Here is a 24941-nt window from a genome sequence, read left to right as displayed (position 1 = left end):
CATTGTTTAATAACAAAGTTGTTAATACTGATAATAAAACAAGATGCTCTGAAACATTAGGGCAGAAAGTGGGATTTCGAAGTTCTACTGCAGCTGATTATTTTTGATCTAGCCTTGTCAAATTATATCAAACTGTTTTACCGGAGTGAAATCTTGTATGTTAACAGTCCTTTTGTTAACATAAGCTATGTGAAATCTACAAGTTTTGATCTGCTGCAGCCAGTCTCTCATTTGTAAGATTGAAGTTCAGAGCAGCTCAGGTTGGTGCTGGGGTGAATGTGATTGAGAGGAGGCAGAACTGTTGAAGCTGTGTAGCAGTTCTTTTGGCACTGAGGCAGACTGGTATAGGCTGGAGTTAGAAGGTTTAAAATGTGAAGTACTCATGCGTGAACCAGTGTAGTGGATATTCTGGGACTTGGGCAACTGTTCTTTCTTAAAAATACATGTTTTAGTGTGGCTTTGGAGCTGTGTCTTTGAAGTGTTGGCAAGTATTGTCTTTCCTTTGGCTGTTGACCTTATCAGGCATTTAGCTTCTAATCCTTTGATTTCGAGCCTTACATAGCCTTCTGGATAAGTTTTACTTGCCCCAAAATGTTCTGATCTGTCTAAATGCTTAAGCGTTGTTTCTTGTAGCTTATTGGTCAGAGAGGAACAAAAATCATAAGTCTCAAGTGATTTCAGGATGGCTGCAGTATGATTATAAACATGTAAAGTGTGCAGCATTGAGTGTACAGCTGTTTTTAAGTGTGAGAGTTGGGGAGACAGAAAGCAGCTTTCATGTTAAAAAGGAAAAAAATCCTGGGAACAGTGATTGTGAATTCTCGAGTTTCCTGATAGCCTCAATGTTAGATGTATAGCTTGTCAAAATCTCTAATTGAAAATGAAGGCTAAAAGAAGAAAATTTGTGTCAAAATACTTCCCCATTTTTGAAATGTAGCCAAATAGTCATTTTGATGCTCTTCAATTTGCAATAATTGTTCAACCTTACAACAGGGTACTAGGGAGATTCTGAAAATATTGGTGTATTTATAATCGAATTACACTGCAGATGGATTTTTCTTTTCTCTGACCCACATTTTAAATCCAATATTTAAGTACTGTCAACTGTTAGAATAAGTATGGTTCTATTGTCAGTGATTCAAGTAAATAGTTCTTTAACTGCACTGGGTGATTTCATGGTCATTCGTTTTACGTCCCCACCCAAAAGAAGGGAGTTGGTTTTTCTTTCCCCCTCTTTCTTTCTAGGGGTTTATTGTGCAAATGATCTTTCTGTTCAAATACAGGGCCATAAAGGTGATAACTTTTTAATTAAACAAAACTCCATGTCTGTACAAGAGTTTGTCTTTTGGTGTATATCAGCATAGAAGTGGACGTATAGCTTAACTTTATCATCTCTCCTCCTACTTTTTTGTTATTTTATGTCTATTTAAAAATTAAAATTGCTCAGGATAATAGTCTGTTGCTGTTCTACAAAGTCCCATGCACACATACTGCACTGCATTAATAATAATAACAACAACAACAATAATGAGTCATTTGAAAATGTTTCCTGAAAGAGGGATTTCAGAGGGAGCGACAACTTGAGAGCAATACCGGAGAGAAAATGACCTGCAATTTACTTATGATGGGGTGAAGCAATTAGCTTCCTGAAATTTGTTCTTCCTTGTGTATTATATAGTAATTATTGCTGGAGTTCTCCCTGAGGCATCAAGTGCCAGTAGGACAGTTGGGCCATTGTGAAATGCCATCTGCAGTGGATCAGAGAAGTCCCATTGTCTCTTTTACTGTAGCTATCTGCAGCAGTTGCCAGACTTGACATCTGTGATGGCTGGGCTGCTGAGTTACGTAGTTTCTAAGCCCAGAAGTTTAGAGAACTGCATGGCTGTTTAGTTATGTGTATTGTTACCCTAGACCCATGTCTGATGCCTTTGTCTAGTCAAAGTCAGGCTCTGTAGATGAAAACTGTACTTCTATATTTATTATATTACGAAGCATTTGAAATACCATTGAGATTGGTAAAGTTTCTTAGGTAATTATGATAGAGAAGATAATTATGTAATACATTCTGTGTACTTTCATGTAGAAGTAGTATATTCTGAATTTTCAGTAATTTTGCATGGTTTTATGCTTACTTTTGAAAAAGTTTGTGGGACAATGTGTGTCAGTGAAAACAGAAGATGAAAGCTTGAGTTGTTAAACAGTGAAATAAGACGCCACTTTGCAGTTTTCTTTGTCATAATTTCTGCTTGGGAAACGTTTGAAGTATGGATATCTTTCGGATCAGATTAGCTCTTAAAACGCTAGGCAGTGGCAGGTGTACAGCTGACTGACAAGTACGTTTGCAGCTGTGAGTACGTGCCCTCTTGTTCTAAGCGGCAAATGCACTGTGGTGCTTTCTAATATGCTGAGCTTCTGAACATGCTGCAACTATGCTTCGTAGCTCATTCTGCTTCTGTTCTGCAATAGCTGAGAAGCTTTTAGGGGTGTTTGTGTTACAGTAACCAAAACTGTGTTTTTGACAGCCATGAGGAACTCTATTCCAGTCGTCCGTATGGAGCACTTGATTCTGGCTTCAACAGTGTGGACAGCGGAGACAAAAGATGGTCAGGGAATGAAGTAAGTGTTGCAGCTTTATTTTTGTTTGGTGCAATATTGTACAGCAAGGAAAACTGTTAAGTATATATCTGGAAGCATTTTCAATAGGTAATATATATGCTAGTGTGCAGGTTGCCTTGAGCCAAAATTATTTGTTGTTTTATTGGAGAAAAATGAGTGTAATTTTATATGGGACAAACACAAAGTTGGAAATAATATGAGAAATGTATAAAACAGTGCATGACAGATTAATTTACTAGAGTACAAAACATAAGAAAAATGGGAGGCCTTATTTTGAAAAAGCTTATAACTGTATCATATTACAATGTTGAGTCAACTACAATTACTTATGAGTAGTTGTTTCAGTAAAATAAATCTGAACATGAAAATTAAGCTTCAAAAATCAGATGGAAACTTTTTCTTCTTTCTTTGAAGCTTGTTTCAAATGTTAAAATCTGTTTGCCATTTGGAAGCAGGAAAATGGGATCTCTTAGCAAGGAGACTGTGAGTTATTCTTCCCAGGAAAAAGCTCCCTTTTTCTCCTGGGACAACTAGAAAAGGCAGTAGCCAAGACCTTGAGTGCTTCAGTGAGCTATGCTCTGTACACCTGCTTGCACTCCTAGCTTGGTTTTTGAGAGGGTTCTAGGAGTTTCCATCCTGGAATGTTTTCAAGCACTTAAAGATATTGGGGGAAAAAAAAAAAAATACCTAAACCCAAAACCAAACACAACCCTGTAGGCAAGCTGGGTTGTTTTCCTTTTAAGAAAGTTTAAATATATGGTTTAAAAAGGAAAAAAAAGCTGCATTACAGCTGTATTTTGTAGGTGCCAAACAGGACAGTTGAAGTATCGAGAGGTAAAAGTTGCAAGATGATGTTTCTGAAGAGAAGTGTTTCTTGACTTCACTGTTTGTTTTCTGAAGCCAACAGATGAATTCTCGGATCTCCCTTTGCGTGTGGCAGAGATCACCAAAGAACAGAGGCTGCGAAGAGAAAGTCAGTATCAAGAAAATAGAGGAAGCACAGTTGTAACTAATGGTGGAGGTAAATAGTGATCTTTGGTTAACAATGTTTATTGTCATAATTATATAAAGGTCATTATTTGCTATAAATAGTGGGCTGTCTAAGGAGGGGGAAAAAAAATAATAATCCAGGTATAATTGTATACAACCACTGCTGTGTAAACAGGAAAACACTTGTATTAAGGTTGTTATGAGGCAAAATCAAATAGAATCAGAATTAGGATTGTGTCAGCTTCTGCATATGTGCTGTGTAAAGTCTCCAATTGCTTCGAACAATGTTTTAGAATGGAGTTTTGCTGCTTGAGCTACTGGGGAAAATTTACAGCAGGAGTAAATTGTCAGTGCTTCATGCCGACTGCTGTTGGAATGGGGTGAGCAATTTTGTCAGGGAATTCCAAATTTCCAAGTAGCAAAAGTGCTTCATTCAGCAGTCCCTGGTTTTAATCCAAACACACAAGGCATCTAGGAGGGACTGGTATTTCTGAGTGATGTTGCTTTTTTGCACCTTCTCAATTGATTGCTCTGCAGTCTTACAGTAGCACCCTCATATTTGTTCAAGAGGTGACAGCACTTTACATGTTTCTTGGTCTCTGCAGTCCTTCTCCATTTTAACTTCCAGTAATCTGCTGGTACCGCCTTGTTTTGTTTATATGTCTCAGTTTGAGCATTCTTCCAGGTTTAGGTTTTGGGTGGGGTTTGGTTTTTGTTTGTTTTTTTTTTTTTCAATCATTCCATCTTCTCCATTTTCCTGCACTACTTATTATTAGATCTCATCCCATATATCTTGATTAATTTTTCTTCTTTCTGAGCTGCTCTCTGCTTTCCATTTCTCCTAATGGCTACAATTCATATTCCCTGTCTGAGTGTCACTCTTCCCAACTACTTTTAATCTTCCGTGCTCAACGCCCACTTTTTCTTCTCCTCCTCCCCTTCATCTTTTGCCATCTTCTTTTCTTAGTCTTACTCTTCTCCACAGTATTTTGGGGGTTTTGGCACCTGCTAGAAATATCTGCATTAATTTGGTTGAGTCACACTCTTTCACATGTGACAGACCAGAAAAATCAATTCGAACAGTTAGATTCTGGCGAAGTTAGAAGGATTAAAGACATGGCATCGATAGAAGCTCTGGGAAGCCTTAATAACAGGTAGTGCTGCCAGCTCTGCCTCCAAGACTAACTTTGTTTTGTTCTTTGGGTTTTGTACACCAGGGATTTCAAAATGCCTCACTAGTCTTTTAAGATGGAGCAGGGTCAGTTCATGAGTCGGAGTGTTTGAGAGGGGCATAAGCCATAGCATGTGGCTGTCAGTGATCCAGGAGATGCTTTCTAATTTTGTGTTTCTAACACAGACACTAGTGTCTTTCACCCTTTACTGTAGTATTATTATTATTTAAGTTTAATAGGCAAGGCTGGGAAGAAGGGCTTTTTTGTTTTGGTTTGATTTGTTGGGGATTTTTTTAAGATTCGAAACTGTAATGGAGACTTAATGAAGCCAGAGTATATAGGAATGCTGTTCTGGATGGTTGTAGTAGCAGAGGAGGTGGCTTTGGCAGTTAACAGTTGCTAGATTGTGTGGTGAGGCAAAGAGAAGTCTGTTTTAGACAAGCAGGAAAGGGGCGGGGGAGTAGAAAAAGAATGTCTGCAAGAGAGTGGAGCAAGTTTGGGGAGAGTTTTAAGGAAAAGAAGGCTCTAGTACTCAGAAAGGGAGCTCATGCTTTCTGCTGCATCCCCAGCACAGTATTTTTCACCAGGGTAGTTTGCTCAATATCATGACTCTCAGGATTCCTGGGCAGAATGTATAAAAGCAGTGACAAGTGAAAAATTTGCCCTACATAATATCACCCACACAAGGGAAAATCAATACTAGCCAAGCTGTGCTGTTTCTTGCTCTCATTTCAGTGGTTCCTAATCTCTTTTCCATTCTGCTTTTTAAAATAAAACTGTGGATGCTTTTATGTTGGTTTAGAGGGGTTTTGTTGCTTTCTGTGCTGTCCTTCGTTGTTTCCACATAGGTTTCTTATATTTATTGCATTTGCATCCAGATAACGTGGACACACTGCCTTCTGTGTTCTTGTTGTAAAATTAGTAGAAGTATGTCATATCCATTCTAATTTTTGTGACAGAGGTGAATGAGAACCAAGACAAATGATTCAAAGTGTACACAAATCATTGTACCTTCTTGGTGTTAGCTGACAGATTTTGATAGATAGTTTTGGGTATTGAAAAAAAATTCACTACTTTACTTTTTCAGTCACTGCAAAAGTATCTGCAGCCATAAAACTGCATGCTTGATATATGTTTCTCATTGCTTTTTAAAAAGCATAAATTTTCTCATTATTTCAAAATTTGATGTTTAACAGAAGTTAGTGGACCTGGCAAAATCCAAGAGCTTTTAGGCTGAGCTTTCCCAGACAGAAGAAAAACAGTAGAGCCTTAGTTCCTGGCATTGCTTTTTTGTCGGGGTTTTTTTTTCCCTCTCCTGTTGGTTATCTAATTATGGATGTTTTCTTTGTGTATGTATGTCAAGCGGAACATGATCTCGATCAGATCGACTATATTGACAGCTGTGCCACAGAAGAGGAGGAGGAAGAGGTGAGGCAACCCAAGTGCATGGACTCAGACAGCCTCAGCTCACAATTCATGGCATATATTGACCAGCGGCGAATCTCTAATGAGGTGGTGCTTTTACTTTAATGAGTTAAATTCATACGCCCCAGGAAAGCCTCTGTGATGGTATTAATGCTTCTTGTCCTCAGAGGTTTTCTTAGGGCTGTTTGTTTGTTTGTTTTTATTTATTTAAAAAAATACTAAAATCAGGTCTGATCTGGAGGAAGAGCACAGCGTTGTGCTTTGTGGAAGGTCAGAGCTGGAGTTTTAAGCTGCTCCCAAGTGCCCTTTGGGATATGTGGAATAAGTCCAATGCAGCCATACTGTTTTCCTGTCATTTGGATTTACAGAATCATAGAATGGTTTGGGTTGGTAGGGTCCTTAAAGATCATCTAGTTCCAACTCTACTGGGCATCGATGCCTTCCACTAGGCTTGCTTCTTGAAGCTTATGCTTTAGGCATATGTGAAGTAAATGTTTTTCAAAAGGAGTTCTGTCTTCGAAAAACATGCAAGTTGATGCTTCCAGCTGGTAATTTATGATATCTAGAAAATTGTGAACATTTACTTGGTAGTACTGAATATATACTGGCTTTCTCAGGGGAAAAATGTTGATTGTTACCAGCATAAAGACTTAATACAGGAATTTTGCAACTCCATTAATTTGGCTGTTCAAGTTGATTGTAAGTTACTTGCCAGTAATCTTGAGCATCCATTTTAAGTTTAGACTAACTTAAGTATTCAGACTTTTCAGAAAGCCTGCTCTTTGCAGAAAATGGTTTCTTTGTCTCTTACTATTGAGCAAAGCTCTGAACCCACAGGTACGGATTTGTTATGTATACAGTCACCTTTCTGAACAAAAACCGCCATCTGTAGTTTTAGATAAACCTGGCATGAAACTGTTCTCAGTCAGTAAAAGTATACAGGTGAATGAACAATAAGTGAAATTATTGCTAGATAGGCTAGAAAGTTCTCCAGCCAGCCTTTTAGAAATGTCTAGAAACAGCTGTGAGCAACTCTGAACACTGCCCTGTTTTCTCTCACAGAAAAAAGAAATGCTAATAATAATAATAATTTTTAAAAAGGGCAAACTCAGCATATACTATCCTAATAGCAGCTGGTTTTATTGATTGATTACTCTATCCAAATGATGTCCTGGTGCAGACAAGGGCAATGATTCCAGTAAGGTTACTGTTACTTTTCTTTAGCTCATGTCATTTTATTGCTTTCAAGCTGCACAAGAATTGGTGTGCACTATAATAAAATTCACTAGAATTCCTTTGAAATTGTATGAATTGCCAAAACTGGGAGGTGCCTTTGTGCCAGTTGTAGCAGCCTCTGCTGTGAACACATGGAGAAAACTGTTCCCTGTTAAGTCGTTTGGATGGTACATTTCTAGAGACTGTCCTCAGAAATCTAACCAATAGGAACAGATCTTCAGCATCCATGTGGGAGTCTGGTCCCTAATTTGCCCGCTTTACAGTACCGTTTGCTGTGTTTAAAATCAGTGACATAGATATCTGAGAGGTGCACTAATTTTGCAAATGTCATAAATCCAATATCAGATCACAAAAGCTGATGCTGCTTGAAGCATAAACATAAGAGCAAAACTCAGAAAAAGCAACTATTGGCAATACAGCACAAGGACTCCTTGCTGTGGATAGTGAAAAGGCATTGGTCAACATCAAAAAGCTGTTCATAGACATCTCTTTATTCATAAAAATTTAATTGTTTGCTTTTAACTGAAGTAGTAGTTTCTCTTAAAAGACAATCCAAAATACTACTTAGGAAAGCAAACTGTATGCGATATAACAACATGCATACATGAGTAAAAATTGGCAAGTTAATCTTGAAGAGTTTCAGTTTTCCTACATTAATGGGTACGAGCAGAAGCTTTAAAATAAAATTCCCAATGGGATAAATGATTTCATAGCTCAAATTAAGCCTAATGTGTTCTCATTCATCCCATGTTTTGCTTTCTTAGTCTCTCTGTGATGTATCTTTAGGGCATCATAAAAGACCATCAGCTATTGTATCCTGTATTTCTGAGTGTCCAGACTGCATTGCTGTACACCGGAATGTATGTTTTTCAGAGCTTAATGCTACATTTCTTCTAAGTGACATGAATTATTTTCTATCTACATGTACTTTTCTGCATTGTTCTTAATAGTGGAGGTTTAAAACTCTTAAATTTATCAGTAGGCATATTTATTCTTGAAATTTAGTTTATTTAAATTGGAGGAAAAAATAAAAGGGAGCTTGCCTAGCTGGAAATTAACATCCCTGAGTTGTGATTTGTGGTTCTTTTGTCAAGTATTTTGAATTAATTTGGAATTAACCAGTAATTACAAATGTTGCTCTACAAAGAGTTTCTTTGACATTAATGTACAGTTTTCTGAATAACTTGCTAACTTAGTCTTTGTTATTTTGCTTAGGGCTCACCAGTAAAGCCTGTATCCATCAGAGAATTTCAGAGAACAGAGGATACAAGACGATATTTACATCAAAACAGGTAAGAATATGTGGTAACAGTAATTTTATCCAAAGTTTTATGATGAATGCAGAGCGCGTATTTACTGAATGTGTTTTGAAAATGACACTGTTTGCTGCTGTTTCACCAGAAACGTGCATTGCACTTGATTTATAAATTATTGCTCCAGATTAGGAATTTGTATTCTAATAACGGTAGTGACCAAAAGGCATGGCTGTTCTAGACCAATGCTCAGCTTTGAATCAGTTGGTTAAAGAAATCTGCCAGGTTAAAGTGTATACTTTTAAACTGATTTAGTATCTGCATTTCAGGATTTAATTTGTGCTTCAATTAAATAGCTGACTATATTACATAAAGGACAGATGGGGTAAACATACTTGTACTGAAGGTTCAGGGGAAGCACAAAGAGAGTTACTGTGGAGTATCCAATGTGCTACCCGGGTGACTCTTGGCAGCTGTAGTACTGTAGGGTTTTAGTTTAATTTAAAATATTCTTTTATGTGTCATAATCATGAGCTTACATCAGGGGAAGAAGGGATAGGATGGGAGTCAGTGCTGAAAACAGGTTGCTTAGTTTAATAAAGCAGACTTTTTGAATTATGCTCATACTCTTTAATGACTGTTGGCCTATTGGAGGGATTGCTTATCTGTAAAAACAAGTCAGAGTTGGACAGAATATAAATGAGGTGGTTGGGTTTGAGGAAAGACGTTTGGGTGTCTAGTTAAGAGAGCAGAAGATAAGCGAATGTATAGCTTCTTGCTAATGGAACTAAAATAAAAATTGTTGGAACCCTTCATATTTCAGTATTCTGTGGGGTGAATGTGAATGTGCAAGGACACAGCAGAAAGCCAGCTCAGTTGTACTAGGAATGTTAAGAAAAGAACTGCTAGCTATAATTATGTCATTACTTATGCTGTCAGTATAAATTAATTTTTAATGGCATACTAAAATGGCATTGAAAGAGAAAATGAAATCAAGAGTAGTGTGTACATTTTTCCAGAGTCATGGCAGCATTTTAATAAGCATTTTGAAATGTCAGCAGATGTGCAGGAAAGGTAGCTGTACTGATACAAAGGAGGGTAACTCCTTCAACATATATCAGCATTCCTTATCCTGTAGTGTCTACAGGTAAGGCATAAAATAATACAGCAGTCTGTCATGTCCTCCCCAAATAAAGTGAGTGCTCTTGGTTTGAAAGACTGATTTTTTGTTTGTTTGTTTGTTTACTTTCCTATTTGTACATTTGTAGTCAACATGGAAGTATTTAGACTTTGCAAACACTGGATTCTATGACATATCTGAAGGAAGTAAAAGAAGGCTCATTAGCTAGGAGAGAGCTGCTGTTTACATAGACATATTTTAATGAGAAAGGAAATTGTATTTCACTATGGTACCCAGTGTTTTCAAAATTTAACTTAAGGATGGCAGCAGATATTCATGCAGAAGTAGTTAATCTACGATCTAAATGAATTGTAGTTTATTCATATTATGCTAAAGCAGAGTGAAATTCTTAATGAGGTACTAAAAACAAGTCATACTGTTAATGCCTTCAAAATCGTGTAAAAACAGCCATATGACAATGAGTAATTTTTTATATTTTAAGCTTGTATTAGACAAATATTTCATTTGTGGCAACCACAAGCTGTAAACTGCTTCCACAATAATTCTGTGCAAATGCCTTGGCAGGCAGCCTCTTTGTTTTTCCTTCAGCATGCTGGAGCCATTAAAACTCTTAGAGTTGGATGTAAGGCAGGCTCCATCTCAAGAGTACTTACATTAGTTGATTCAATTCCGTAACTACAGTTTGTGTCTCTGGACAGACTGTGGTGCATTTCTGATGCAACAAAGCTCTGTGTACTCTGGTCTGAGTACACTTCTTGGCACTCAGTTGAATCCAGTCCCGTCCATTTGAAACAGCACAGTAATGGATTTGTCATGTGAATCAGTGCTAATTTAAGTAACAGAGGAGACCTGTAGCATATGGGTCTTCCACATCTCTTAAGATTATCCATGCAGAATAGGTAATAAGTCTACACACAGGCAGCAGGACTGACATTTTTTGGAAATGCATTGGTGAATGTGTCTCTGTTCCAGAGTTGCCCCAGGAGTGAAGGTTGCAGAGTGGAGGCTGTCAAGAGTAAGCTACTAGATTTCCATCAACTTTCTAGGCAGCAACATGGCAGGGAACATGCTGTAGACTGTGGGCCTTGGGAATTGTTTCAGTGCTAGCAACTGCCTTCTAGCAAAGAATTGACTGCAAGATTTCTTTTATTGTTGATATGACAGATAAGAGACAGATCAGTTATTGTTTACCTTGTGACTTTGATGGGTTGTGTCGCAAACAGGAAGTCATCACTTGATTGGTAAAGTGAGCAGGTTTCTTCTAAAAATATCAGAGGGTGCTAATGTTTAAAACTCTGTTCTTTTCAGAGCACAATAAGGCCTACAATAACCAGAATATAGTCTTAAAAGAGAGATTCTATCTTTGTGTATTTTGAAATCATTGTTAATTAAGCAGGTTATGTTTATTTAATCATGAGCTGCAGTAGGTGTGATCTGACTTCATATCACAACATGATTTCTTTAGTCATCCTAAATTTCAGCTTTGTGGTTATCCGAAGTTAATTGTCTAGGCCATTACTCTTGGAAAAACAGCTGTAATCTAGAGAGAAATTAATCTGATAGTAGTTTATATGCATTAGTGGCCAATCCCCCTTCCACCTGGTGTTTACCTGCAGGGATACTGATGAATTACAAAGACCTGAAACTCTAAATTTGATGCAGGACAGAGAGCATCATCAAGTACTAAGGAGTTATGTGGACAGGACAGAAAGGTAGAGAAAACATATAGTTTCTACTGACTAATTTTATTCCACACATACACCCCTCTTCCCCCAACAGCTATAGTAGGCAGTTGGTCCTCTATATGTAGATTGTCTGAAAAGGTCCTGGATTGGTTGCTTAATCAGCTCTTAGAGAATCAGTATGAAGTACTGAATATCTCCATGTAATAGGCCAAATGTACAATCCAATTGATACATCTTTAGCTGTAGAAAAATTTTATCACAATTCCGGAGGAGAGGTAGAAATGACTGTTCAAATCTGTCATGCACAGTGAGTTAAATCGTTATTGCAGCAGTTGGTTCAACAGCTTTGCTTACTAAACAGTTACTCTTCTGATTTGATGAGATACTTTTGTGTTGCTGAAAACTCATGTATGAAAATTTGTTCAGATTTAAGATAAAAAGTATACTTACTCTGTTTTTCCATTTGTCAGACCCCCAGCTGATTCACCTTACTTTCTATCAAGTCACCACAGTCAGGTAACACATTGAATTCTACTATTTTATTCTTTTGGATGAGTTTGATACAAAACCAAACTCATGTTAGCCATAAGACATGGACTGTTTCTCCATCTGTTTTACCCTGTGTAGCTCTGTCTTTACAGCCTAGTGCGCTGTTTTGTTACAGGTGCCTAATACAGATCCCGAGCTGCATCGCAGGCACATAGAGCGTACCCGTCGGGAGGCTCAGCTAGCAGCACTTCAGTACGAGGAGGAGAGGATGAGAACAAAACAGATTCAGAGAGAAGCTGTCCTGGACTTTGTTAAGGTACCTCCTTTTAGTACCTACTTGATACTTTATCATTTCTGAATCCCGTAATGAAAATTAATTGCCAAGATTGTAATACTTGTACATTAAACTCTTGGGCATGCATGCCATTTATGAAGAAAATGGAGAAATAGTACTTAAGTCCATTTAGTGTTGGTGCTGTAGGTTAATATAGATAAAAATAGAACTGGAGAGAAAGACAGAAGAGATCTGCCCACAAATGGTTATTGCAAAGAATTGTGTTTTTACATAGTCCACCTCATTCTCTCAATTTTTCATTCGCATAGATGTGACAGGATTGGTAAAAGAAAGAAGGGGTCTTTAGTTGAGAAGGCATAGAGGCAGTTTAATTTTGAAGACAAATTTGGCAGAGAAAAAAGCAATCATACACACAAGATAATGTTGGCTGATCTATTTTGGTACTTTATGGTGCATAAGTAAGTTACTTCCAGGTAAAGCACAGTTGCGAATTTATGGTACCCCAGATCGTCCATGGATACTGCATCTTTGCTTTCTCTTTCACTGTAGTCAGTATGAAGTAGTCTGCTGCTTAACATGCAAACTTGTTTATGTGTTAGTTAAATTTATTTTACTGTTTACTGCTCTGGTGACCTACCCAAATCTCGCCATCACAAATCTAGTATTTTGGTCTTAGGGTGGTCTGCAGAGAGGAAAAGAATGTGTCACTGCATTTATGTAATGTGTAAATTTAGTTTAGAAAAAGGTTTTTAGCTGCCTGGAAGTAGGCTTTTCATTAACACCAACTAGGCTCAGGCCTCTGGCAATGTTTTTTAGAAAAGCTGTTTTTATTAAAGATTCAGCTCAGTCTTTCAGTTAAAGACATTAGATGTTTAGGATACATTTTGTTCATTGATGAGCCTTTTGGGGTTTCTGATTTTGTTTAGGTTTTTTAATTCTGTTGTCTTTGTTATGCATGAGCACTTTATTCCCAGCAGTTAAATTCCTCCCTTGGGTTATATTTTGGGTTTATTATACATCTTTAATATGCAAAACCAATTTTGATTTTGTTTGTTTTTCATATGGAATAAAGGCTGTTTTTTTACTAAAAGTATCAGTGAAGCTTCAGCTCAGTGGAAACTTGCAATTTTCCCAGCGCACGTTTCATTTAAAAACTTAAGACTTCTTGTGTTTTAAAACACTTCTAAATTATACTGTTTTGTTCTGAGCTTTTGTTTCTCTGTTGCATTCTTTTAAATTGTCATCCATTTTTCTTTTTTCTCTATAGCAAAAAGCATCCTTAAGTCCTCAGAAGCAAAGTCCTCTGGATAGTGAGGTAAGAGTGCTATAGGAGTATTACAAGGGATGTCAGCACCTCAATTCTTAGCGCTCTCCATCAGAGATATTATCCTGATGATGGAGAACACTTCGGGACTGGGTTATAGCAGTTCTTTTGACACTTAATATTAATCCTTGGGATGGGGTTTTTTTGCTTATGGGACCATCCTAGTATTTCCTTTTGCTCATGTAAATGCCTGTCCAAGTCTGGTGTTTTACTGTTTCTTGTATGTTTTCTATGTTCTGTACAGAAAACACATTTCATATCCCATTTTAAGTTTGCTCCTTGCGAGCAGTACAGTTTACTTTCTAATGGGAGTATTGAGACAAATTACTGTGTTGTAGTGATCCTTCATTGATCAGTTTTCTCATAGTTTCCTGCCGTTAGGTCACCAGTTATGCCAGAAAGATGAAGCATGAGAATTTTGAGGGCTATCAGAAAAATAAATAAATAAAATTTTAAAAAGTTTTATTCTAGTGTAGTTTAATGATCAAAACCAGTAAGTCAGCGGGGAACACAAATCATCCAAGGCTCAGTCTTCTAGAGCTGAGCCAATAACATCTGTTCACTCTCTGCATCAGATTTCTACATAGTAATAACTCTTCCACTGCTTGCCATCCCCACTTTTTTCCAGAGGACAATAATTCACTTGGCAGTGTTAATCAGATCAAAACTTTTAATAATATAATGAGTATAAATAGTTCTTCAGCAGCATTTTTCAACTAACTTTTTTTGTTAGAAAATTACCGAAACATGGGGTAATTGAGATAGTTTTTGCTCCTTTTCCTTCTTAATGTTCTTCTGTTCTTAATTTATTCTTTTAAAGGGTCCTTTGTTCTACCACAGTAAGAACTGTGAATACATAGTTATCTGTATTTACTTGAGACAACACAGAAAGCAGAGTAATTGATTCCTAAAGTAATACAAATACTCTGTAATTCCTGGGTTATGTGGTTGTACATTACTGCAGAGTTACATATACTTTATGAATTTAAAAAAGCCTCACAATGCTATAAACAAGCAGTACATGTTCCAAAATGTCTGTCTGTTCACATACCGTGTGTTTCTGACATTCTGTGTGTTTCTGACATAACTCCATCTCTCCCAACTCCCAGTGTCCCTTTCCACCCAGAAGGTCTCAGCATACTGATGATAGTGCCTTGTTAGTGGTAAGATCCTGCACGTAATGGCCTTTTTATGTGGCAGATTCTAGAGCATAGAAATAACAACATGTTATGATTGTCTCAGATTAGACCAACTATTTTAGAGCTAATCTAAATAGCATAAAACATGACCATCTTCTTTGAAAAGTAGCTTAGCTGTGAACTTTAATATTATGTCAATACTTGTACTGGCAGCCATTTGCTAATAATATAGCGTTTTCCCACAAAATAATTAAAACTTATCTTTTGCTGACAGCAGAAGAAAAGTACTGATAGAACAGTAATAAAGAACAGTTTCTACAATTAAAAATTAATCTCTAGTTGTTCTGGTTTGATTTCTTCCCCGTTTAGCTTGCTTCCCAATTGATGCACTCTGCAGTATCAAGTAAGCAATTTTAATGCTTCAGGCACAGCCTTCTACTTTAACTTGTCTGCATCCTGCACATGGTGCTTAGAAATACTTAGTATCTCAGCAGGAAAAACTGCTCTACATATGCTACAAATCACGAAATATTCCCGTACCTTTTTAATGTTTATAGATGGCGTTATCTTAAAAATAATCTATGATGAACACTTAGCAAAAATAAAAGCCTTTATGTACCTAATCCATGTTTTATGCTATTTCTCCCTTTATGGCATCTTAGCAATGTAGCATAATTAAAGAATATAATTAATGCCATAATTCATGTCTATAAAAGAAAAATACACCTGATTTGCCTGCTGTTGCATGAGTGCATGCCTGGGATTTATTTTCTTAATTCATGGGCTTCCATTATCTGCCTAAATTTTCCTTAGGCAGTGCTTTTGGTTAGAGTGTCTCTCTCTAGAACACGTTGCTCAAGATATTTACTATCTCTTTGTTCAGATATTTTTGTTTTCCTGCTTTCAAACACTAAGCACTGTGTGGGAAAGAAAGCAAGCTAGTAATATTAGAGAGAGATCTAGTGATCATGCATGTGCCTGTTGAGAGAAACCACAATCAATTAGATATAAAAATGTGCTTTCATATTTAGATAATCAGAAACAGAAGAATAGCAGTGGTCTGGTTGAAGTGTTGATAATCTCTTGTCAGTGAATTAATCTTTGGAATGTATTTTAAAGATACCTTTAAGGACCCCATTTCTATCTGATTGTGTACCCCATGACTTTTGTTGTAAATTAGTATGTAGAATTTTACATTACATGACTTGGAATTTTCAGAAATTAATTTGAAACTGTCTTCTGTCACTGTTTGTGTCCTTTGAATTTTAACCAAGTTACATCCTTGCACTTTACAGACAAGTGGCCAGGCTGATAGGGAAAGATTGAACCAGATTTCAAAGCAGTCATTTCTCTTTTCGTTTTTCTTTTGATTCCTTGCTCTTTTCAGCAGCACTGAACTATAATAGTATATGAAATACTCAGTTTTCTAAACTGCTGAAGTATGTTCTGCAGCTCTATTTTGTAGTGGAAATACACAGTGTGTCTAATGACGACATATGCCAGGGCAGCTGTTTCTGGCAATTATTATAAACTGGAACATTAAGCCCATGCAAGCTCATGAATTTGTAGCAGTTTTGGTTCTACAAATGTATTTTGTATGGTAAAAACATGTTCAGCAACAAGGAAATGTTCATTAGTTTGCTTTAGGGAAAAAAAAAAATAGTCTGTCATAAGAGTTGAATTACTTCTGCTTTTTTATATTCTATTGTATTTCATTTGACATTCTCCCTGCCCTTATGGATTTGAAATTTAGCTGGGTCTAATTTCTGAGGATGTTTTTTTTCCTCCAACAAAGTATTTGATATCAAAGTTCTGTTCGCTAATGGCAGCTTTCAGTACACGTTTTTCATTTACATAGTTTCCTCTCTGTCTTTTTCTCTCTCTCTCCATAAAGACTGCATGCAGCAATGTGAACTTTACCATACCAAACTTTAGGACATTGAAACTTGCAGATAGGTTAGTTTTAAAAAAAATAGTTCTGCTAGTTTTTCCACTGATTGTTCTAGCTTTATGGTGTGGGAATTACACTTTATGGCAGAAGAAGAGAATATTACACCAAAGTACAGTAAAAGATCTTTTGTTCAGCGTTTCCCTTGTTACATCAGAGCTCTCCAAACTGAAGAGTTGCTTTTCTTTTGCTCCAAACAATGTTTTCAGCTCACATGTAAGGAAAAGATTAAAAAAGTAGTAAGTCTAATATGTAGTTAGAATGCAACTGAGCTTTCTTTTAAAGTGAGCTTTTTTTTATTTTACCTCTTCTGTCTTCTGATTTTGTTACTACTTTAGCAAAAATTTTCTTAAAACCAAAATTAAGTTGTGAATTTCCTTTTTTAAATCTTATATCATGTTTCTTCTCCTTGTTTTCTTTTATGACAAATTAAAATGCATTCACATCGCACAGGTTGTTCTGATTGTTTCCTTCTGTTTGTAAACATTTTCAGGACAGTCTGTTTGAACTCACAAAAAGACAACCCATTTTCTATGAGTGTTAATAGTTTAGTTCTGTTTGTTCTACATACCTATGATTAGGAGTGGAGTTTGGCTGTAGTACTTTATTGCACAGTGTGGCGGCTTTCTTTGTGTTGACTTGTGACAGACTAACTAAAATGTTGCTGAAGAAATGTAATGGCTGGCCTCTGAGAAAATGTGCTGTATACTTCAAAGTTTTGTATTAGTCCTATCCTGCTTGCTGTTCTCACAAAGGTAGTCCTATTCCGTACAATTGAGATTGCTTGTTGAGATAGTATCAAGGCTTCAGACTTGGCTAGTGATTTCAGCCTTGATTGCTTATGGATCTCATTTTCCCCCAAGTATCTTGTTTCTTCCCATACTGTCCCTTACAAGGTGAATACTGTGGAAGGAAAAAAAGCCCAAAACATCGTCTCAAACTGCTGCTCAATTTCTCTATTGTGAAGCTTGTGACATACTTGATAAGCATCAGGCAGCTGGTGTGACCTCTTCCTTTCATAACCTTTGTGTCATTGCTGCCTTGTGCTCCCTTCATTGCGTTTTGTTTTCTTCTTGTGGTCTCCAGCATGGCCTGAGGCCATCATGTTGCTATTAGCACATGGGATCTCTGAAACGCTTTAGCAATTTAAGGCTTTTAGGCACCAGTGTGTTACAAATAATAATGGTATGGGTAAAGTAAGCAGGACTTGAGTTATGCTAACTTGTACTCTGGAGTTTTCTCTCAGACCATTGGCATCCATTTGTGTATTCAAAAGTTTAATAATCAAATTCTCTTAAAATATCCTTATTTGGTTCGAGCAGAGTTCTGGTTGGGCTCTGCTTTGGCAGTCCCTGTATCTACAGTTGTTTCTGGCGCAGGGAGATTTCTCTGACTTCAGTCCTAGACCTAGAGGCCAAGTGCGGCATGTGCAGTAAGGTGGTGTAAGTCTGAATTCCAGCATCTTGGTTCCTTTCATATTGTGGCTGCCTTTTCTTACAGTTATTCTTTGCCTCACTTCTTCCTTTCTTCCCTCTCTTTCTTTCCTTGCTGTCCCTGGCAGAATGGCTTTGAGCCTCTCTTTGTGTTTGAGATTGACAGTAACACCAATACCATTAAAAGAAGGCCAGGGACTTGCAAACAGGTGAAGAGCATGCAGTGTGTTGGTGTTGTGGTTGTCCTACCCTGTGGTGTGCTGTGTTCCCCTTCCCTCCACCCACTGCTGGGTACGTGGGTTTGTGACAACTTCTTGTTAGTCTGCATCAAGGTTGTCTTGGTCACTTCATATAGGAATAAACAGTTAATGTTACAGAGCACCTACTTCTGTTTTATTTTATTGTTTTCATATAATAGCTGGTGTTTTGCTGAAGTCAAGTGATATTTTGAAATACTTACCAAAAAAAAAAAAAACCCAACCAAAAAAAAAAACCACCCCAAGATTTTTGCTTTGCACTACTGTGGAGAGTCTCTCCTGAGGATCAGCTGTTAAGTCTGCATAAGGCCTAAAGATGTTTTTATTTAAGGCTTACCCTGAGCGTAACCTCTCCTTCTAGTCCTTCCTGGCTGTACTATTCTGAAGTAGCACAGTAGTTGCAAATCATTTCAAATACTAACACTCTCAAGTGTGTCATTCACACCTATAGAGTCTCTGGGTGTCATTTGGTGTTCTTTTCCTGTGCTGAACTGCCGCTTTCCTATTTGAATACTCTTTCAGAAAGTATAGTTTCATTCTTGAGCCATTTCAGTCCTCAAATGTTAATGTTTTGATCTTGCTTTCAATAAGACATGGAATTTGGCCTTCTACGTCCATCTGTCAGTGATAGATTGGGATGCTGGAGCTCCTGTTCCGTGAACATGAGAAGTTGTTTATTTGGTTGGGTTAATATTGTCTATAACTGAAATCTGGCTGTGCTTTACTTGTGGCTGCACTGTAAATCTTCACAGTGACATCTTCCCCGAGAGCTAGATTACACCCACAGGATCTTATTTACTTTGTGTTTAATTCACAAGGATCAGCATTAAGTGTTTGTGGCAGATACAAGGTGTGTATTCCTAAGCTGGTTAGATGTGGATTTTTCTGATTTTTACTAAGTTGATAGGAAAATAACTAACTAAAAATGCACAACATACTTCAAACATTAAAAAAAAAAAAAAAAGCTTTATTCTGAATAGTGGTTCAGAATGAACTGTTTAGGGTAAAATTTCCTTTTGGCTGATAGCATAGGTGATAGATTAGGGGTTACTAAAGAAGCGTTTGCCTCACTGTTCTTAGTAACTTACTGTTCTACTAGTTCTGCTTTTGATGTCGCTGTGTGGTGTGTAAAAGAAACATCACGTCTCCCAAGCTTACAAGCCAGAAAGTTCAGGAGGATAGGACTGCAGTTCAGCAAGTATGTTTTTGTTGCCTGTTGAGTGTTTCTGAGAATGTGATCACACTCACCTCTTGCTTTTTAACTTGTCTACTGCATTCCACCTTTGTGTATGACCTATCAGCCATTTGCTAACACTGCTACTGCCTTCTCTTTCTTTCTGCATTCAGTCACTTTCAGGGTTGAATCAATAAAGCCATGCTACTACCCTGCCTAATGCCTCTACCTTCAGTCCTGTCAAGGTATCTCTTGCTATTATCATTCACCAACAAAAAACCCTTGGATCCACACATCTGTTTTAACAGGTGTTAGTCTGTCAGCTTCTAATCAAAAGTTCAGGTAGGGTATGAATCTGATTTATCTGATTAAACTGTAGTAGATATTACCTCATCTTAGCTTTAGGCTGTGTCTACAGGAGGCCTAAGCTGTAAAAACATGGTAACCAGTCTCTGCTCCGAGGGGTTCTTGGCCGTCTTTGATGTTGCTTTTTCTGTACAAGTTTATTTGCTCTTGACCAAGTTGAGTTCATCAAAAGTACTCTTTTTGTATTCTTCACCAGCTTACTTCTGAATACAGACACCCTGTATTTCTTTCTCCTCTGTGAAAACTGCTGTACTGAATGTATTCATCACAAGAAATCAGTCTGTGGAAGCACTGTAACAAAACACAGGGTGTTCCACTGGGGAGAGTGATGTTAAGTAAATACCAAGTTTGCATTAGCAAAGGTGTCGAAAAACTGTGTCCTTATCGGTGCTGCTGTAGTGCAAGTTTTGCATGTTATTTAATTATCTCTTTTTTTGTGTCCCCTTTACAAAGAATACTTGGAAAGTTTTGGTTTGAAGGAAGAGTAAACGAAGATCTAACATTGCATTGTCAGTACTGTTTCATCATTCTTTCTCCTTAGAAAAAAGCAAATGTGTCATTTCTGCAAAAGAAAAAACTTTGTCCCTTTCTGTAGAGATGAGACTTGGGGAACAACATACTGTGGTTTCTCACATTTCTGGGTTTTGTTGGGTTTTCTTGGTTTGGTTTGGTTTTTTTTTTTCCTGAAACACATTTAGATGGATGGAGCCTTTTTTAAAAACACAGAAAATTAAAATGTAGTCACAGCTTTTTCAGATTAGGACCATTTATATTCTTCTGCTTTTTTATCCACAGAGTGATGACAGATCTACCATCTCCCCTGGCTCACCTACCACACAGACAGGTAACAGGGAAAGGAACAAAAGTTTCTGAAAAATGATCAAAATGCCTGCTTTGCTTATTTGTACTACAAAGAGATGGGAGCATTTGTTCCCACCTCTGTGTGTGGCACTGCTGTTTGAGAATTTACCCAGTTATTTGGGTCTCCTTAGAAACACTCAAGGGAAGAGACAACAGGGGTGAAGCATGTCCTCAGGCAGAATGTAGGGTTTGGCTGGTTTTTAGGCCTTCGTATGGGCCTAAAGCAGATGCATTCAGCACCACTCGGAACAGTTGTTAGTATTGGTATGCGGAATGTGCTTTGCATGCAAGTGTCCTTGGAAGTGCCTTTTCCTGCTCTGTGCTTTTACCATGCATGGCTGTAATTTATTTTGTCATTATTATATTAAAATTTTTGGTTTGTTCCTTTTAATTACCACATTGCTGAACCCATTTCCTATTTAAATTCTAACCATTTCCTTCTTCCTCCATTCCTGTGCCTTTTCCCATTTGTTTAGTCCACCTTTCCCCTCCATATCCTGGCCATGCAGCCCCGCCTTCCTATAGAAACGCTGCCCAGCGACCAGAGAGTTTCCTTTACCAAGCAGCTGTCAGGGATGAAGCAAAGAAAGGTAGGTTAAATAGCTCAGAAATCAGCTAGCTTTGCTACCCTGTATTAACATCTGCATTTCCCAAGGTTTTGCACTGTTCTGTTACTTCAGGTCATTATCATTAAACTACTTTTCGAGTTCCATTTCTAGACACATGGCACTACATACTTTTTGAATAAGAAATTTCTCATTTAGAGCTGTCGAATACTTTTTTTGCCATATTTGTAGAAATGTGGGGGTTTGCTCTTCTTGGCCTGTGCTTACACCTAAGAAGATACCAAGGAAATGCCACAAAAGCCTTCAACAGCTGATGAAGGCAGCTTGATAAATTTAGCATTGCATAGTAGCTCAAACAACGTTGCAATTTCTGTAGAAAGGCTGAACTGTTTCAGCATACTCCATTCGGCAGAACTTTGTTCTCCTTTGTGAATTACTGTTACCCAGCAGAAAGAACAGAATCTAAACAGCAAGGAAAATGTGTTTAAGAACACCTCATCTAGATTAGGAGATCATTAGTTCCATTCATAATAAAATGAAAGAAACAGATTGTGAAAGGGAATGCACTGTAGCCTTTCTGGAACCTTGTGTGTGCATGTATAGTACAGCAGTGAAGGACAATCAGCCAAACCATGCTTAGTGATCTTCTTTCCTTCATGCTGCTTTTTTAGCTATTACTTCATCTTCTACCTGTGCCTTGTCTCCTGCTAATGATTCTGCAGACCCTAGAGTAAGACAGAACTCCAAACAGCGAGAGGAGGAGCTGGAGCTAATAGAGCAGCTACGCAGGGTAAGTGCTGCCCAGAGCCAGTATGTGGGCATCTTAGTAAATGCTTGGTAAATCTGTCCTCGTGTTTTGGACCAATTTCACTGAACCAATGTGGTGACCAGCTGACCAAAATTAAGTGGTGGTGTACAGTCTAAGTGGTTCTTTCAGATGGATTCAGTGGTGCACACTTTGGTTTTTGCAGTGGATAACGTGAGCTTCAAATTCTGTAAAATAAAGACTCCTGCTTCTGAGTGTCTGGTGATCTCTGCTTTTAAAATTAATGTGTGTTTTCTTTTTTCTTTATCAGCCTTCACACTTGTTAGGGTGAAGCCCTCACACTTCACTGGAAAGTTACCTCACTGTTTCCTTTAAATCTCTTTTTTAAACTCCTCTTTGCTGTAAAGCCCACAGAAAAGCAGGTGGCGTGCAGAGACTACTGCCAGTCATGCTGACAGTATGGTTTCCTTCTGTGCTCTGGATCCATCTTTTGATTCTTGCTTTATCCTTAGTTAAGTGCAGAACATTAGAGGCACAAATATTCCTTATACTTGTGCTTTTTGACTGTTCAGGGCCACCACACTCATGGCTTATGCCCAGCTGCAATGACACTACACATACATGAATATTGAAAATGCCACATGGCGTTAAGGTACTGCTCTGCTTTGCCCCAGACTTGTTTCTGGAGAGCATGAAGGGATTCCTTGAGGTGCTCTAGTCAACTTTTTGAACTTTCCCAAGAATTAAGAATTCCTGTTTGTTAAGGCTATAAGCATCCCAGATGGACAGAGAGAATTCTTTCTCTTCATAACATTTAAAGTAAGGACAATCTCTCTAAAAGGAGAAAGTTATCTTAAATAAAGCAAAACAAAACTTGGTGCTGCTTGCAGAGCCCCTCTTCTGTTATCTCAGAATGCTTTGTATGTAGCCTGTCTCTTGTTCTGCTTCCCAGGTAAGCTTAAATCTTTTTTAATACTTAAAAAAATGTAGATGCAGTATAACAACTCAGTGAAATTCACACAATGTTTGAAATAAGATTAAAAGCCTGAACGGAATTTGCATTAATTTCCTTACACAAATGCTAACTATTTATGTCAAATAGTTCAGGTTTTTCTTTAAAGGCAAAAATGTTGTCTTGATTTTTCTTAACTGTGTTGTCCTCCAACCCACAATGACAATTATTTTCACTTCCCTTGGCAGAACCATTCTCTGAGACTATGTAGGATCAGGAATACTATTTCTAGACCCTGATTTCCATTATTTTTGAATAACAATTATATTAGTCCCCTGTGCTGTACAATGAAAACTGTTCATCATTGAACTCAGTTGCTCCCAGATTATGGTCAGCTCTGGGCCACAGTAGTGTGCAGAGCTTTCCTTGATGTTATTCAGAAAGCTGTTTGGAAATGTCATGAGGATGGACAGAGCTGTAATGCAAGCACTCTGCTTTATATAAAATATTCTGTAGAATGAAACAGCTGGAGGAAACCAGCTCTTACTTTTTGTGTGTCCATGTTCATCTTTCTGCAGAATATAGAATCTCGGTTGAAAGTGTCATTACCCAGTGATCTTGGAGCAGCTCTCACTGATGGTGTTGTTCTGTGCCATTTGGCTAATCATGTGCGTCCCCGGTCTGTTCCCAGCATTCATGTCCCCTCACCTGCTGTTGTAAGTATGTAATAATGACGGTATTTTATAGGTGTCCAAAGTAACATCCAGTAAAGTCCTGTAACCCAGACAAATGCTAAATTCAGCATTCTCCTCTGTGAACGTACATGACAAACAGTAACCATCAATGTTCTGTCTAAAAAAGATCTGTAGCATCATTAAAAGAAACTGTATTTGGGTTTGCTTCATTTAAATGAAGTTACTTCTAACACAGATTATAAGAAAATGTTAACATTTTCAAGTCCTCCATCCATTAACTTGAAAACTAGTGAAATAAGAGTCAGTTCAGCATGAAAACTGAAATAGGATATTTCAAAAGATTAAAAGGTCTGAGAAGTTAAGAAAAACAGATAGTAGGGAAATATAACATTCTCTACCACATTTTACTGTCTTATGTAGTGGGATCCCAAAACAGGCAGAGAAGCCAACTTGATTCCTCTGTCCACAGTACTACAAATTCCTCTGCTTAGGAATTTCAGCAGAGCACACTCAAGCTACTTGGAGAACAGCATCTCCTGGAACAATCCAGTCATACCTTTGTGATAATGGTCCCCAGATACAACCTTTTTTCCTGTTGAGAGCAAGGAAGGAAATGCAGGCACACTGCAGAGAAGTTTGAAAATGTCTGAAGTTATTTCTCTGACCCTGCCTATGTGCAGTGCTTCTGGAAAGCAGCGAGGATGATAGATTTCTGGATGCGTTACTGTATGTCATGTAGGGAAAACACAGAATTAGAGAAAGGTGAAGAACTGGGAAATAACAGTAGATCATTTACCTAATCTGTATTTGTGGAAGTTAGAAAGTTCAGTGAAAATACTTAGGGCCAGCTACTTAAAAGTAGTAGGAACAAGCAGATTGCTTGTTATGCACCTTTAAATTGTATGAATAAGGAAAAAAACCTAGAGATGGTTCCTGTGGGAAGAAGTTGGAACATGCATGTTGTGTTAGCTTTTCCTTTTTTTGGAGTCTATCATTGTGTTGGCTGGAATTTGAACTGGCACTTACTACTGTATCATTGTGGTTCCTCTCCCTTGGACTTATTGTGAACAAGCAGATGTCTTCATTACTTTGAGAATGATTGAACTGGACATGCCAACATTTTAGGCAGATTGTGGAATCATTAAGAGAAAAGGCATA

General features: G+C 37.6%; 1 protein-coding gene across 7 annotated transcripts in view; it reads left to right on the top strand.

Annotated features, from left to right (window-relative positions):
* LRCH3 (leucine rich repeats and calponin homology domain containing 3) overlaps window positions 1-24941 on the top strand; it is a 70900-nt gene that overhangs the window by 35956 nt on the left and 10003 nt on the right. For 2 of the 7 annotated variants that reach the window (XM_030493694.2, XM_030493692.2), the window contains exons 7-18: window positions 2523-2616; window positions 3517-3637; window positions 6142-6290; window positions 8655-8731; window positions 11989-12034; window positions 12183-12323; window positions 13570-13617; window positions 18275-18355; window positions 20739-20787; window positions 21281-21394; window positions 22042-22160; window positions 23667-23804. In XM_030493694.2, the coding sequence (XP_030349554.1) occupies window positions 2523-2616; window positions 3517-3637; window positions 6142-6290; window positions 8655-8731; window positions 11989-12034; window positions 12183-12323; window positions 13570-13617; window positions 18275-18355; window positions 20739-20787; window positions 21281-21394; window positions 22042-22160; window positions 23667-23804 (1177 nt within the window). Of the gene's footprint in view, window positions 1-2522; window positions 2617-3516; window positions 3638-6141; window positions 6291-8654; window positions 8732-11988; window positions 12035-12182; window positions 12324-13569; window positions 13618-14735; window positions 14790-18274; window positions 18356-20738; window positions 20788-21280; window positions 21395-22041; window positions 22161-23666; window positions 23805-24941 lie in introns of all 7 variants that reach the window. The other 5 variants (XM_030493697.2, XM_030493693.2, XM_030493696.2 and 2 more) reach the window with 4 other exon arrangements.

The sequence above is a fragment of the Strigops habroptila genome, chromosome 8 (genome assembly GCF_004027225.2).
Source record: "Strigops habroptila isolate Jane chromosome 8, bStrHab1.2.pri, whole genome shotgun sequence".
Lineage (NCBI taxonomy): Eukaryota > Metazoa > Chordata > Aves > Psittaciformes > Psittacidae > Strigops > Strigops habroptila.
The sequence above is the reverse complement of the archived record's forward strand: the minus strand, read 5'-3'. Positions and strand labels throughout refer to the sequence as shown.